The sequence below is a fragment of the Sapajus apella genome, unplaced genomic scaffold (assembly GCF_009761245.1).
Source record: "Sapajus apella isolate SASKATOON/1434 unplaced genomic scaffold, GSC_monkey_1.0 scaffold6, whole genome shotgun sequence".
NCBI lineage: Eukaryota > Metazoa > Chordata > Mammalia > Primates > Cebidae > Sapajus > Sapajus apella.
In genome coordinates, this window is record NW_022436946.1 from 44579341 (window position 1) to 44592338 (window position 12998).

Consider the following 12998-nt stretch of genomic DNA (forward strand, 5'->3'; position numbering starts at 1 on the left):
AAAAAAAAAAAAAAAAAAAAAAAAAAAAAAAAAAGCTAAGATAAAAGAATTTAAGCATTATAGGATCTGGGAACATTCTACTCACTATCCCTAATGGCCTAGGAAATTGCTTACAAACGCTTAAGGAAAAAAACAATCATGAACAAATCTTGGCTAAAGTAAAAGTAATTTGAAATTTATATGGAGTCTTTATATAACACCATAAAACCAAATAGCAATCTTAGAGTTATTACCAAATTAAACTTACAAGATTTAAAAAAGAGTCTAACTTTAAGATTAACAAAAGTAGTAAATTTAAGAGGGTTTTGATTTTTTAAAGTGGGCTGTTATGACGAAAGATTTAAAGCAGCTGGTAGAAATTAAGTATATTATTAATAGCACAATAAATTAATGATTTTAAGCACTGGCAAAAATAGTTTTGCCACATGAAATGTGAAAAACATAGATTTTAATACTATTGGGAAATCACTGCATTTAGCTAAAAATTTTAAAACTAACTTTTACTTTTTATCTTAGCTATCCAGAAAGTTAATTTGTAGAGGCTGTATAATTAGACTTTGTAAAAGGAAGTGGATAGAACACAGGGAAAATGATCCTTCACTTTTATGCCTTATATGAAAACAATGAGAATTAACTGGAAAAATCTCATTTTAAAATTTGCTAAAATGAAAATACCAAACCAACAGTGTTTCATACTTAGTAAGTGTTCAATAAAAATTAGTTGACTTGATAAATTACTGAACCACAATTTTTATAATCATTTTTTAAAAGTTAATACTTTTCTATGGCGATAAGCCATCTTGTTGATTTACATTTCTAAAAATGTTTATATAAGCTGAGGACAGTGGCTCACATCTGTAATCCCAGAACTTTTGGAGGCAGAGGCAGGAGGATCACCTGAAGCCAGGAGTTCTAAACCAGCCTGGTCAACAAAGCAAAGTCCTATCTTTACGAAAAAATTTTTAAAAATTAGCCAGGCGAAGTGGCATGTGCCAGGCATGGTGGTGCATACCTGTAGTCCCAGCTACTCTGGAGGCTGAGGTGGGAGGATCCCTTGAGCCCAGAAGCTTGAGACCAACCTGGGAAACATAGGGAGATCCCATCTCTACAAATGTAGTAAAAAATATCAGCTGGGCACGGTGGTGCACACCTGTAGTTCCAGCTATTCAGAAGGCTCTGGTGGGGTAATTGCTTGAGCCAGGAGTTCGAAGTTACAGTGAGCTACAATCCTACCACTGCACGCTAGGCTGGGTGACTGAGGAAGACCTTGTTTCTTAAAAAATAATAATAATTAATTAATTAAATAAAAATTAAAAAAATGTTTATACAAAAACCGAGTTGAGAGAGAAATTCAATTTTCCTTCCCTCTTTCCTCCCTTCCTTCCTTCCCTCCCTCCCCCTCCCCTCTCTCTTCTCTGTCTCTCTCTCTTTCTCTTTCTCTGGCATGATCTCAGTTCACTCAACCTCCACCTCCCATGTTTTGATTCTCCTGCCTCAGGCCTATCTAATCTTTTTGTATTCTTAGTAGACAGGGTTTCACCATGTTGGCCAGACTGTTCTCGAATTCCTGACCTCAAGTGATCCGCCCACCTTGGCCTCCCAAAGTGCTGGGAATACAGGCATGAGCCACCATGGCCAGCCAATTCAATATTTTTCTGACAAGAAATATGAATATCAACAAGCCTAATTATGCCCTTTAGGTAAGCAGTGAGTTTACAGTGGATAAAAAAAATACCATAATGATAAATAAAATTAATACTGAAGATTAGTAAAATGCATATGAATTAATCTCATTCACAAGCACAGACACTACTAGGATAAAGGTTAATTTCCAGGTGGGAAAAACACTAAACAAAACCAAAGAGGCCAGCCATGGTGGCTCACGCCTGTAAATCTCAGCACTTTGGAAGGCTGAGGCGGGAGGATCCCCTCGTCCCAGGGGTTTGAGACCAGCCTGGGCAACATAGGGAGACGCCATCTCTATAAATGTAATAAAAAATATCAGCTGGGCATGGTGATGCACACCTGTAGTCCCAGCTTCTCATAAGGCTCATGTGGGATAACTGCTAGAGCCAGGAGTTTAAGGTTGCCGTGAGCTATCATCCCACCACTGCACTCCAGCTTGGGCAAGAGCAATATCCTGTCTCAAAACAAAAAACAGAAAAATGCTTATAATTAAAACAATTAATAAAAATATAGCTCTTGGAAAAAAAGATTAAAACTAAAACCTGAGATTGTTATAGTTTTAAAATTATTTTCTTGTGTATTATTTCAATCGACCCTTACCATAACCCTCTAAAATAGAAAATATTTTATTTATTTATTTTATTTATTTATCACATTTTATCCATGAGAACACTGAAGCTCCCAGGAAGTGAACAGCCAAAAGTTAGAAACCAACCAAATGGCAGAGCTGAAGCTAAACACTCATTCCCACGGGGTTTTTTCTCTCAATACCACACTACTTCTTCTTTACAATAATAATTGTCTACAACAAACACTGAGTTCCTACTATCTACCAAACTTGTCTTCGGTGCTTTACATGTGTAATAACATGTAAACCTCCTAATAGCCCTATACAAAGTGGGTACTATTTTTGTCCTCCCATTTATAGGCCACTGAGACACTGACAAGGCAACTTATTTCCCTTACAGATATCTGATAAGCTGGAACTTGAATACTGATTTGACCAGAACCTACGTCATTCTATCCTATTATTAAAGGATTAAATAATTATTAATCAAAAAATGGTATTTTATCACAGTAGGCCTATTTAAAAACAGTATTTTTTTCTTTAACTTATAATGAATATACAAACTGGATATGTACAGAGGTAAAATCTCACACAAGTAAAATCTTATGTTACAACAATTATTAAAAACAAAATATCTATGTAACAAAAGTATTTCCAAACTGCAGTTTATATCCTGATATTTTAAATAATATTCTAGGCCTGGCACAGTTGCTTACGTCTATAATCCCAAGAGTTTGGAAGGCCAAGGCAGGAGGATTGCTTGAGCCCAGGAATTCAAGGCTTTAGTGAGCTATGATCCTGCCATTGCACTCTAGCCTAGGCAACAGAGTAAGACCCCATCTCAGAAAAAAAAATTCCAGAGATGGTCTCAGTCTGTCTGCCAGGCTGAAGTGCAATGGAGCAATCTCAGCAATCTTGAGCCCTCCTGGGCTCAAGAAGTGATCCTCTTACCTCAGCCTCCCCAAAAACTAGGACCACAGGTGCATGCCACCATACCCAGCTATTTTTTTTTGTATTTTTTGGTAGAGATGAGGTTTTGTCATCTTACCCATGCTGGTCTATAACTCCTGGGCTCATCCAATCCGCCAGCCTCAGCCTCCCAAAGTGCTGGGATTACAGGCATCAGCCACCATGCTCAGCCAGAAGAATTATTTTAAATAACGGAAACAATATTGTATATCCGAAAACTATAATAAAAAGCCTTAGAGTTAACTGTAATGGAAATTATACTGTTAATATACAACACATTTTGCCCAATTTTAAAGAAAGCACATAAAAGATCACCTTAATTATCCACCATGAGTATAAACCATTGAAAATATCTAAACCATGATTTTTTTTTTGGCAAAGACCAGTTTATATTATTTTCTCAACAGATACTTACTAGGCAGTTTATAGAACATTACCTCTGCTCTTCACAACAACTTAAAAGGTTAGGCATTATTACTCCAGCTAACAGAAAAGTCTAGAAAAAATTATAAGACTAAATCAATCAATTTTTTGTAAATCTTTTTTAGAAAATATTTCTAAATTATCAAATATTTAGATATTGGGAGGGAAGAAGCAATAATCAGACTATCCTTCAATTTGAGATAAATGATTAGACGTATCCTGATGTATCAAAATGCAACATGTTTTTATTACTTGTTTGATAAACTACCCATTAAAAAATCATTTCTAAATGTACCCCACTGACCTGCAATGTACTTTCTTAAACACATTACTGTTAACAACTTTTATCATACTAGAAGATGCTATCCATAATAAAATTACTTTAGAGAAGAACATAAATCAGTTAAGTTTCTTATGCACTGTATATGGTACAATGCCATAATCTAGTCTAACTATATATTAAATAAGATGAACTTCTTGTTCCTTAAAATTCAGGGGAAATATCTCAAGACATAAAGAATTGAGAGTCTCTGATATGATAAAATATTTATCTCATATTTCATTCCAAATCAAGTCTATAAAATATAACATTTAAGATAACTTTCCAGTTTAGTTGATCAGAAGTATCTTCACTTTGTTTAAGTTATTCTTGGTTTAGAAATAAAAATATAGTACATTAAGCTGGACATGGTGGCACATGCCTATAGTCCCAGCTTATTAGGAAGGCTGAAGAGGGAGTATCTCTTGAGCCCAGTAGTTAGGTCAGCATGGGCAACTTAGTGTAAAAAAAACCAGAAACAATACAATGTATCATATTTTTAACCAGCAACATTTAAGTTAATAGCAACACCAAAAGAGCTGCTCAGTTAAAATATACAAAACTATCTGCAATATTTATGTAACCTCTGAACAGGAAGAATTAAATCAAATCCGAATAATGTTTTGTTGCTCCCTGAAAGCAACAAAAATTACAATGAAGGACTTACTTTTTAATCTACCAAGTTGAATGCAGGTAACAAATAGGTTTTTAATTTCTCATGAAACCTAAGAACTCTGAGATAAGTTAGACATGTTTTAAAAGGTTACACTGAATATTTGTACATGGTTTGACACTCATATTTTTATTTAAAAACCAATTCTTTGATTTACTGCATTCATTTGTTGTGAATAGTCTTTTAAAATAAAAGAGAAATTGAAAATAAGTGAGAACATGCAACACCAAAGGCTAACACTAATGTAAACTATGAACTCTGTGTGACTATGATGTGTCAAAGTACATTCATTAATTGAAACAAATGTGCCACTCTGGGAGGAGATATTGATAATGGAGGAGGCTATGCATTTGTAGGGGCAAGGGTACATGGAAAAATCTATGTATTTTCCTCTTAATTTTGCTGTGAACCTAAAACTACTCTTTAAAAAAAGTTCTTTAAAAAGTAGGAGAAAAGGCCGGGCGCAGTGGCTCACGCCTGTAATCCCAGCACTGTGGGAGGCCAAGGCGGGTGGATCACGAGGTCAACAGATCGAGACCATCCTGGTCAACATGGTGAAACCCCGTCTCTACTAAAAACACAAAAAATTAGCTGGGCATGGTGGCGCGTGCCTGTAATCCCAGCGACTTAGGAGGCTGGGGCAGGAGAATTGCCTGAACCCGGGAGGCGGAGGTTGCGGTGAGCCGAGATTGCGCCATTGCACTCCAGCCTGGGTAACAAGAGCGAAACTCCATCTCAAAAAAAAAAAAGTAGGAGAAAAATATTTAAGAAGTACAGCAATAATCTTTAAAATAGGAGAAAGGACTACATCTTGAATATGTACCCAATTCACATTTCACATTTAAATTGAATCAGACTATCTTTGGAGAACTTAAATACACACAAGAGTCTGAAAAATGCACCACCACTTGAAAATCAAAAGTATCTTTAGGGTGATATTTAAAAAATCAAATAAAATTTTATTTTATAATAAATGCCTTTAAATGTGATGTTGTGATTAAAAGGCCTTAAAGCATTTAGTTTGGGATTCTCTGAAATTGGTCAACTGGGCAAATCACCTTAAAAATCTAGTAAGTTATAAACCATTTTAAAAGTATCAAAATATATAACTCACTATACAAATGAGGTATAACTGTTAATAATCACATTTTTAAGTTTCCAAGATATTTGTCTAAATATTTTTTTAATTGGCATTTTAAGCAATTCAGAGAATAATCATCACACATACTCTTCATGTGAAAAATGATTTTATGCTAAACTATAAGAAAACTAAACATGGCTAATTAGCAACAAAATATTATGAAAAGCCCTTAAAAATGAACATAATGAAAGAAATTTGTTTTCCTACACTGTATAATTAAATATATAAGAACTCTATATTAGATCAATTGATTGAACTGTGTGTAATACTTACATTTTTCATATTTTTAAGTATTAGTCATCTCTAAATGTTTTCATATCTCATACTGTTAACAATGCTTTCTAAGTTTAACTCAGTAACAATATTGATTCTTATTTCTTCTATTTCCATTACTTCATGAGATATTTTTGAAGCAAAGGAACATAAAATATATAAAGCCTTTCTAATCTGGGCATTTCAGTTATCCATAAAGATCAAACTCTAGTTCAGAAATAAAGACCATAAGAAGAAAACACCAATATTTGAAAGCTAAATGAAGATGAACAAAGGTAAATTATTAATAAATATTTAGGCCTACTGAGTAATGGTAGCTAAATTGCAATCATTTTGAAATTACTCTTTGGGAAAAAAAGAGATACATACATTATGCATACCTTATTGCATACATTATGAAATAAGTAAAATACATTTATGTTAACAATTGTATCATACTTGATGGCAAGGAATTCCAAGTATATACACACCCAATATATGAAGAAAGTATTATTATGCACATAAGCTGACGAGAGGCTAGTAAAAATCATGTATTCTATACCTCCCCAGAACAAAATCAAATTCAAAGTATCATTTTATCTTATTAGGTAATATAATGACTTTGGAAATCAGTATCAAAATCTACATACAGAAAAACTTATACGATAACAAACATCAACAGGTAATTATTAGGTTAACATTACCCTTCTCCAAAAGAGATCTGGCATTTAATTACCATTCAATTCCTCTAAAGTACCACCGAATATTTATGTCTTATTAAAAACTTTTAATGTTTCCAAACTAGCAGTAACGTTTTCCAGGTAATGTAAATGTTATCCTAAAATCTCACTGTGAATTAAAAAAAAAAACGAAAAAAACTGATAGGAGTAATAATTACTGGCACTTACAAAATAATCATATTCTTATTTATGAAATCACCTTAGAATCTACACTTACAAATCTGTATTAACCATGTATATCCTTACTTAATTGAAACTAATCTGTGTTTGCACTAGACACTTAAGCAATTCTTTAAAATGTATCATATTTAAAAACTAAAATCATCAAAAATTTCACATTTTATCAAATATTTTAAGAAAAACCTTCAAAAAGTGAGATATGACAAAATTCAAATATAATACTTATATATTTTGTTAATTTTTTAAAAATAAAATATTCATTATTGAACTGTATCAGTGTTTCACAATTAACAAGAGTCAGAATACAGATTTTCACATCATAAAAACATGACTATTTAAACTACAAATTAACATTAGAAAATCAAATGAAAACTGTCATTTTAAACCACCAATGGTTACACACCATCCTCAAACAGCAGAATCTCACAGCATTTATCAACATGTCTAAAGAGAGATAAAGTACAGCACCCAGGCATGTGTTTATTTTGAGGATTTGGTGACATCACAGAAACTACAAGAAAGTTTGACTGTATTACTGCCAATAAATTTTATGTAGAATTATATAACTATAAAATACATAACTACAAATACACAGCTCTATTTTAAAACACACATATATATTCTCTTTATTTTGAAGCAACTGAATATATTTTGATATGCAGTTACTTGCAATCAATATTTTTAAGCAAAAAAGTATCCTAGATGTCTTGGCATAAATTTTTATGTATTTATTAAAGACACTAAAATATTTTTGTTTTTTATTTCCCCAAATATACATTGTTAAAAATGTTTCAGAACACTTCAAAAAAAAAAAAAAATCCAATGACACATGTGCTTCCAAACACTCCAAAAATACTGTCATATATTTAAAATATTTTGAGTAGATATAGGTGGTAGAATATTTAAAATTTCTAATCATCTATGATATATATCCTTTCACAACAAAATAGTACACAGATATAAAACCCGGTATGTTTTCAAAAATGCTTATACAATTTAAAAGGCTTCTAAAATAATAATAAAATGTTTTTTTGAAATTCTATGAAATAGTCCTGAATTGCAACCTGATTCCATAAGGGATGCGAACATAATACCTATATCATTTACAATTATCTATTACTCGTAGTTGCTTACCTAACATCAGTAGGATTCCTGCCTTCTTCAAAACAATTATTCATACAATTTATATACAATTTATGTATATTACAATATAAGACACCTCTTTAGGCATCATTTAATACTGTCCTTTTAGTATATACATGAACTGTATGTATATACTGTATGTAACTGAAGATTAAAGCAAGTCAACTATTCAAAAATCAATGTTTATAGTCTAGAAACAGCTATATATTAAAAAGCTTTAGCAACTATATGTTTTAATTCAGTGAATAGAAGAATGTTTATCAACATATAATCATTAAATAGCATAAATACAAATGTCTCATGGTTCTAAACATTAACATTGGTTAATAAAATATCTAACATTTGAATGTTTTAGAAGGTAAACATAGAAAATCAAATTATAACAAGGTGTGACCAGACAAAGAAGAAAAGGGCTATTTTTTTCATTTATCTATAAAACAAATTTATGAGATCGTAAAAAACAATTTAACAACCTAAAGAAGGTTCAAAGGGGAAAGAAAGAGCCTGAGAGAAAATGGATTTGTCAATGATTTTAGTCATCCAGTCTTAGAGGGGAGAAAACAGAAAATGCAGCTTCATTTTGCACTATAAAATAGGAAGTATAAAATCCAGTAGTCTGCATATAGACTCCTTTTTGTGTATTTAAACCCTGTTTCAATTCACAGATTATGCTGATCCTTCCACATGTAAACAGCCAATAATGATGGCCAGGCCTTCAGGAAAGGAAAACACACACCACACAGCAAGGTCAGGAAGCTACCAAGCACCACAGGACAACAGATCATAACAGAATGGTTTCATATGTTTCTGTTGTTTATATACTTAATTTGAAGATGATATTCCTTAGGGAAGGGGGTATAAATATTACTAGGAACATGCAACACAGTATCAAATATATACTTTTCAAGCAAATATACCAAGTATTTCATGCATGTATCTGTCAATCTGTATTAACAGCCATTCACTCAATTATTTGTAACTTAGATATGAAGCCAAAATAAACCTCTTTATTTCTAACTATGAATTCACTGCAGAAAATTTATATTTACCCTTTTTTTGAGAAAACAGGCTTGCATAAAACTATCTTTTTTACTATAAAGGGATTAAGCAGTAGAAAGAAGTAAAGGCAGAAGAGGTATTAATTCATTATTTTCTGGGTACAATTTTGAAAATGGGAAGCAATGAAATTCTGTTTGGTATTAAAACATCTTTAAAAATTACAACACAACATGAGCAAAGGTGGAAATTTACCCGAAGTAGCAGACTAGCACATTTTAAACACACAAGCTAGAGCCGCCTCTGGCCACATGTTTTTTTGAGTTCAGTCTCTTAAAGAGACAGTATACTTAGACCAATGACCACACAGAGCACCTTTCTAAAATGTTTGTCAAGCATCCCTGTATCGCACGCATTTTTTACAATCATACTAGACCACAGTGCTCTATTTTATTTTACTGTGAAGTCAAATTATTTGGTCTGAATCTACAAAATGACAGCAGGACAGGCAGCGATGAAATAATAAAGGGAGCTACTGTGACTAGAGGTGTCTAAAATAAGGCAACATTTCTTTCAACACTAAACTGTTTCGATTTGTTTTTTCGACCTTAAAATTATGTTTCTTCATTCATTTTTCTACCCATTCACCAGATACAGGCAACAGAATACACTGTAATACAGAGTATACTGTAATACCGGAAGCTACACGAACACAATTTCGCTGGAGAATGAAGTAGAGGGAAATGCTAATAACGTCAACATGAATATAAGTAATAAAATTTCAAATTTTTTCTCTTTACGCATGTACCCAGGAAGAGGCCCACACACGTACCTTAAGTGCTGGACTACCTAATGATTTCAGGGAAGATTTTGTCTTTCAATATACCAAAAGGGATCTTCTTATACGTCTATTGACATAACTACCGATCAGGTCCTCCACAAGGAAAAAGATGAAGAGGGAGAAAAAAAAAGTTTGGCTTACTTGGTGTACAAATACATCGACTGGAATATCCAAGGGACTTCCCTCTCGGTTTATCATGGAGATGAATCCAAATCCCATGCGCACATTGAACCACTTACAGTGGCCAGTTCCGTGCAAAACCTGGGATTCCTCCTCTGCCGGCTCCGGCAGCTTCCCGGGCTCTTCTCCACCACCTTTGCTCGCCCCGCCTGAGAAGGAACAGGACAAAAAAGTCAGTCTGTATTCCCATTCATTGTGCATTCAAAAATTAAAAAAAAAAAAAAAAAAAAAAGGTGCCTGCCTGGAGGTGAGGGGGGAAGGGTAACAGAAAAAAAAATTTAAATAAATGGTTTGACTTCTTTTCTCCTACCGAAAATATTTAAAATGAAAAGGGTTAAAAGGAAAGCGGGGGAGGGGGGAAGTCACACTGTTCTATCGATCACGCCAACTTCCACGTTTCTATACATACGTGTACTTTTTCATTTAACTCCATTTTTCAGCCACATTTTACATTACAGCATGCGATACTTTACTTGCATATTGCTGATTTAATACTGATCCCATTGACAAAGAGAAATTTTCAGCGAAACTATTCTCTCCGGCAGGCACGAGGAGGAAAGAGAAATCGTGAAGATGGTTTAGAGCTACTAGTTAATGCACAAGGGGCAGCAGTGAATCCAGCGTTATTTGCAATGTGCATTCCCCTCCCCCCATAACTTTCAATTAAAGTTGGGGTGGAATGGGGGAGGGGGCAGGTGTATAAAAGTTTTCTTGGGCTCACTAACTGAAACTGCGCTTAATCACACTCACACAATTCAAACAATAGCCCCCTGAAAGCTTTTCAAGTTGTGAATCAGTGTGGGCGGTACAAAACATTTTTGGAGATCTATAACAATAGGTTTGCAGAAAGCCCCACTGCGTGATGGGGGGTTGGGAGATAATGCCCAGTATTGGGGTAAAAGGGGAAAGGGGGGACGGTCAAAGTAGGGTAGAAGAGGGGGAGGGGGAGGAGAAAAGAAGAAAGAAATTCACAGTAAAACAATAGAAAAGAAAATTAACCTTCGGCCATGTTGCCCCACGGGCCCTCAGCTCCAAACTCGTGAGATGAAAACTTTCCCTTTGGAACGGAGTGATCTTCTGCATCAATCTAACATCTTGATTTTGTGCGATCACAAATTTAGCTCGCATGGTCTAATGTGCTTTCCTTCTTTTGATTTTTTTCTCTCCTCTCTCCAGTTTCTGGCCCCCTGAGCACACGTGACTTTGTCAATTACATGCTTTCTTGCTACTAATTTCACCTCGTATCCTTAAGGGGCTGGCAAGAGGAAGAGATAACCAATCGCCATTTCATCTATGCTGACATCAAAATAATTTATGAATGAACAGGAAAAACTCAAAACATGTTATCTTAAAAACATTTTGGAACCTTTCTTTAGGATAAATCACAATGCTGATTTCGTGCTTCTACCTAAACACAATGGAGGGTCCTTGTGAATCATAAATTTAGAAAAAAAAAGGCACAGTCATATATGTGCACACGCGTGCCTTACACACAAGCCTGACTAAATAAAATCATGGTGGGAGGGGTGGTCATTTAAATAAAACAACCGATGTTAACGCTTTTTTTCCTCTTAAGAATTCAGCTATTCCATGGCTGTAAACCTCCGTGGAACGCTAATTTCATATTTAAAGCAATTCTTAGAGGAAAATACATAATTTATAAAAGATCTAATTAAACCTAATTACATCCCCATGAAACTTTAGATAACGAAAACATACACCTAGGAAAAGGCAGAGGCACATAATTACCTGATTATGCCTGAAACTGTTTCAAATTTAAAATAAAATCCTACTAGAAAAAACGGTATCACCTTCATATAGTCAAATTGTGTTTAGGTAAACCATTTTTGAAAATTTTAGAGGGGGTTGGTAAGGAATTGTACTTCACAGGTTTCTCTGCCTTCTCTTTCCGGGGGAGGAGATGTGATTAATGACTTCCTAAATAACAGCCCAGTTTTCCAGCCTAACATAGACTGAACCTCAATCAGTGGCGATTGTTCCCCAAGAGCCGGAGGACATAGGGCAGGAGGGGGAGGGGATCGCCAGGCAGGGGAGGTGAAGAGGAGCGGCCAGGATAGGCGGCAGCAGAGCCAGAGAAAGAGGTGGGAAAGAAAAAAAGCCGGCGCGGGCAGGGGGTGGGGTGGAGAAAGGACAAGTGGGAGAAAAAAGGTAACTTCGTATCATATCGAGTTGTACTCTGACATTTTAAAAGTTCACTACCAGTGGCTAGAAGAGTTGACTAAACGAAAATGTAATAATGGATGAAGCTCCTGCTGTCCTTCTTCTACTGACCCCCCCGTTTCAAAATGCTTACCCTTTACCTTTCAAACTGGTTCAAATGATGGACTACAAGATGCTGACAACAGTATTACCACCCTTATCGAATACTACAGTAAATGTTATAGATTAACTAAAACTACGTTATTTCCTTTAAAATATGAAATATCGCCTATTTTAAAACCTTAAAACGTACCACCAGACTTTCCTACCCCACCCCCAATTTTCTTAAACGAGCAGTTTACCAAGCAACTAACTGTTCAGATACCACTTCCTTCGACAAAGCTACTCAGCTGACCCTCCCCCCACCATGCCAGCAATCCCCCTCCCAGTCTCTCCAAACACGTCCACACTACAACACTGTTTAACACAAGCTAAAATGTAGGGATTATGAATCGAAGAGCTATGCAAAAAGCTGCATACACCTATTTATACTCCCTCCCCATATTAAACAACTAAATATAAATTTAATTGGTTCAGATTGGAAAATGGATCTATATAAAAATGGAAGTTATATTCAGCTGTTTGTGATAAAAGGTTTTATCAAAACTAATCAATTTGTGAAGTTTTTTTTTTTTTTTTTTTTTTGGTTTTTTTTTTTTTTTTTTTT

The 12998-nt window shown here is 34.5% G+C and overlaps 1 protein-coding gene across 2 annotated transcripts in view; it reads right to left on the reverse strand.

The window, feature by feature from the left end:
• Positions 1-12998, reverse strand: part of LIN28B (lin-28 homolog B) — a 113207-nt gene that overhangs the window by 85543 nt on the left and 14666 nt on the right. The window contains exon 3 of one of the 2 annotated variants that reach the window (XM_032275160.1): positions 10073-10260. In XM_032275160.1, the coding sequence (XP_032131051.1) occupies positions 10073-10260 (188 nt within the window). Of the gene's footprint in view, positions 1-10072; positions 11040-12998 lie in introns of those variants that run through there. The other variant, XM_032275159.1, reaches the window with a different exon arrangement.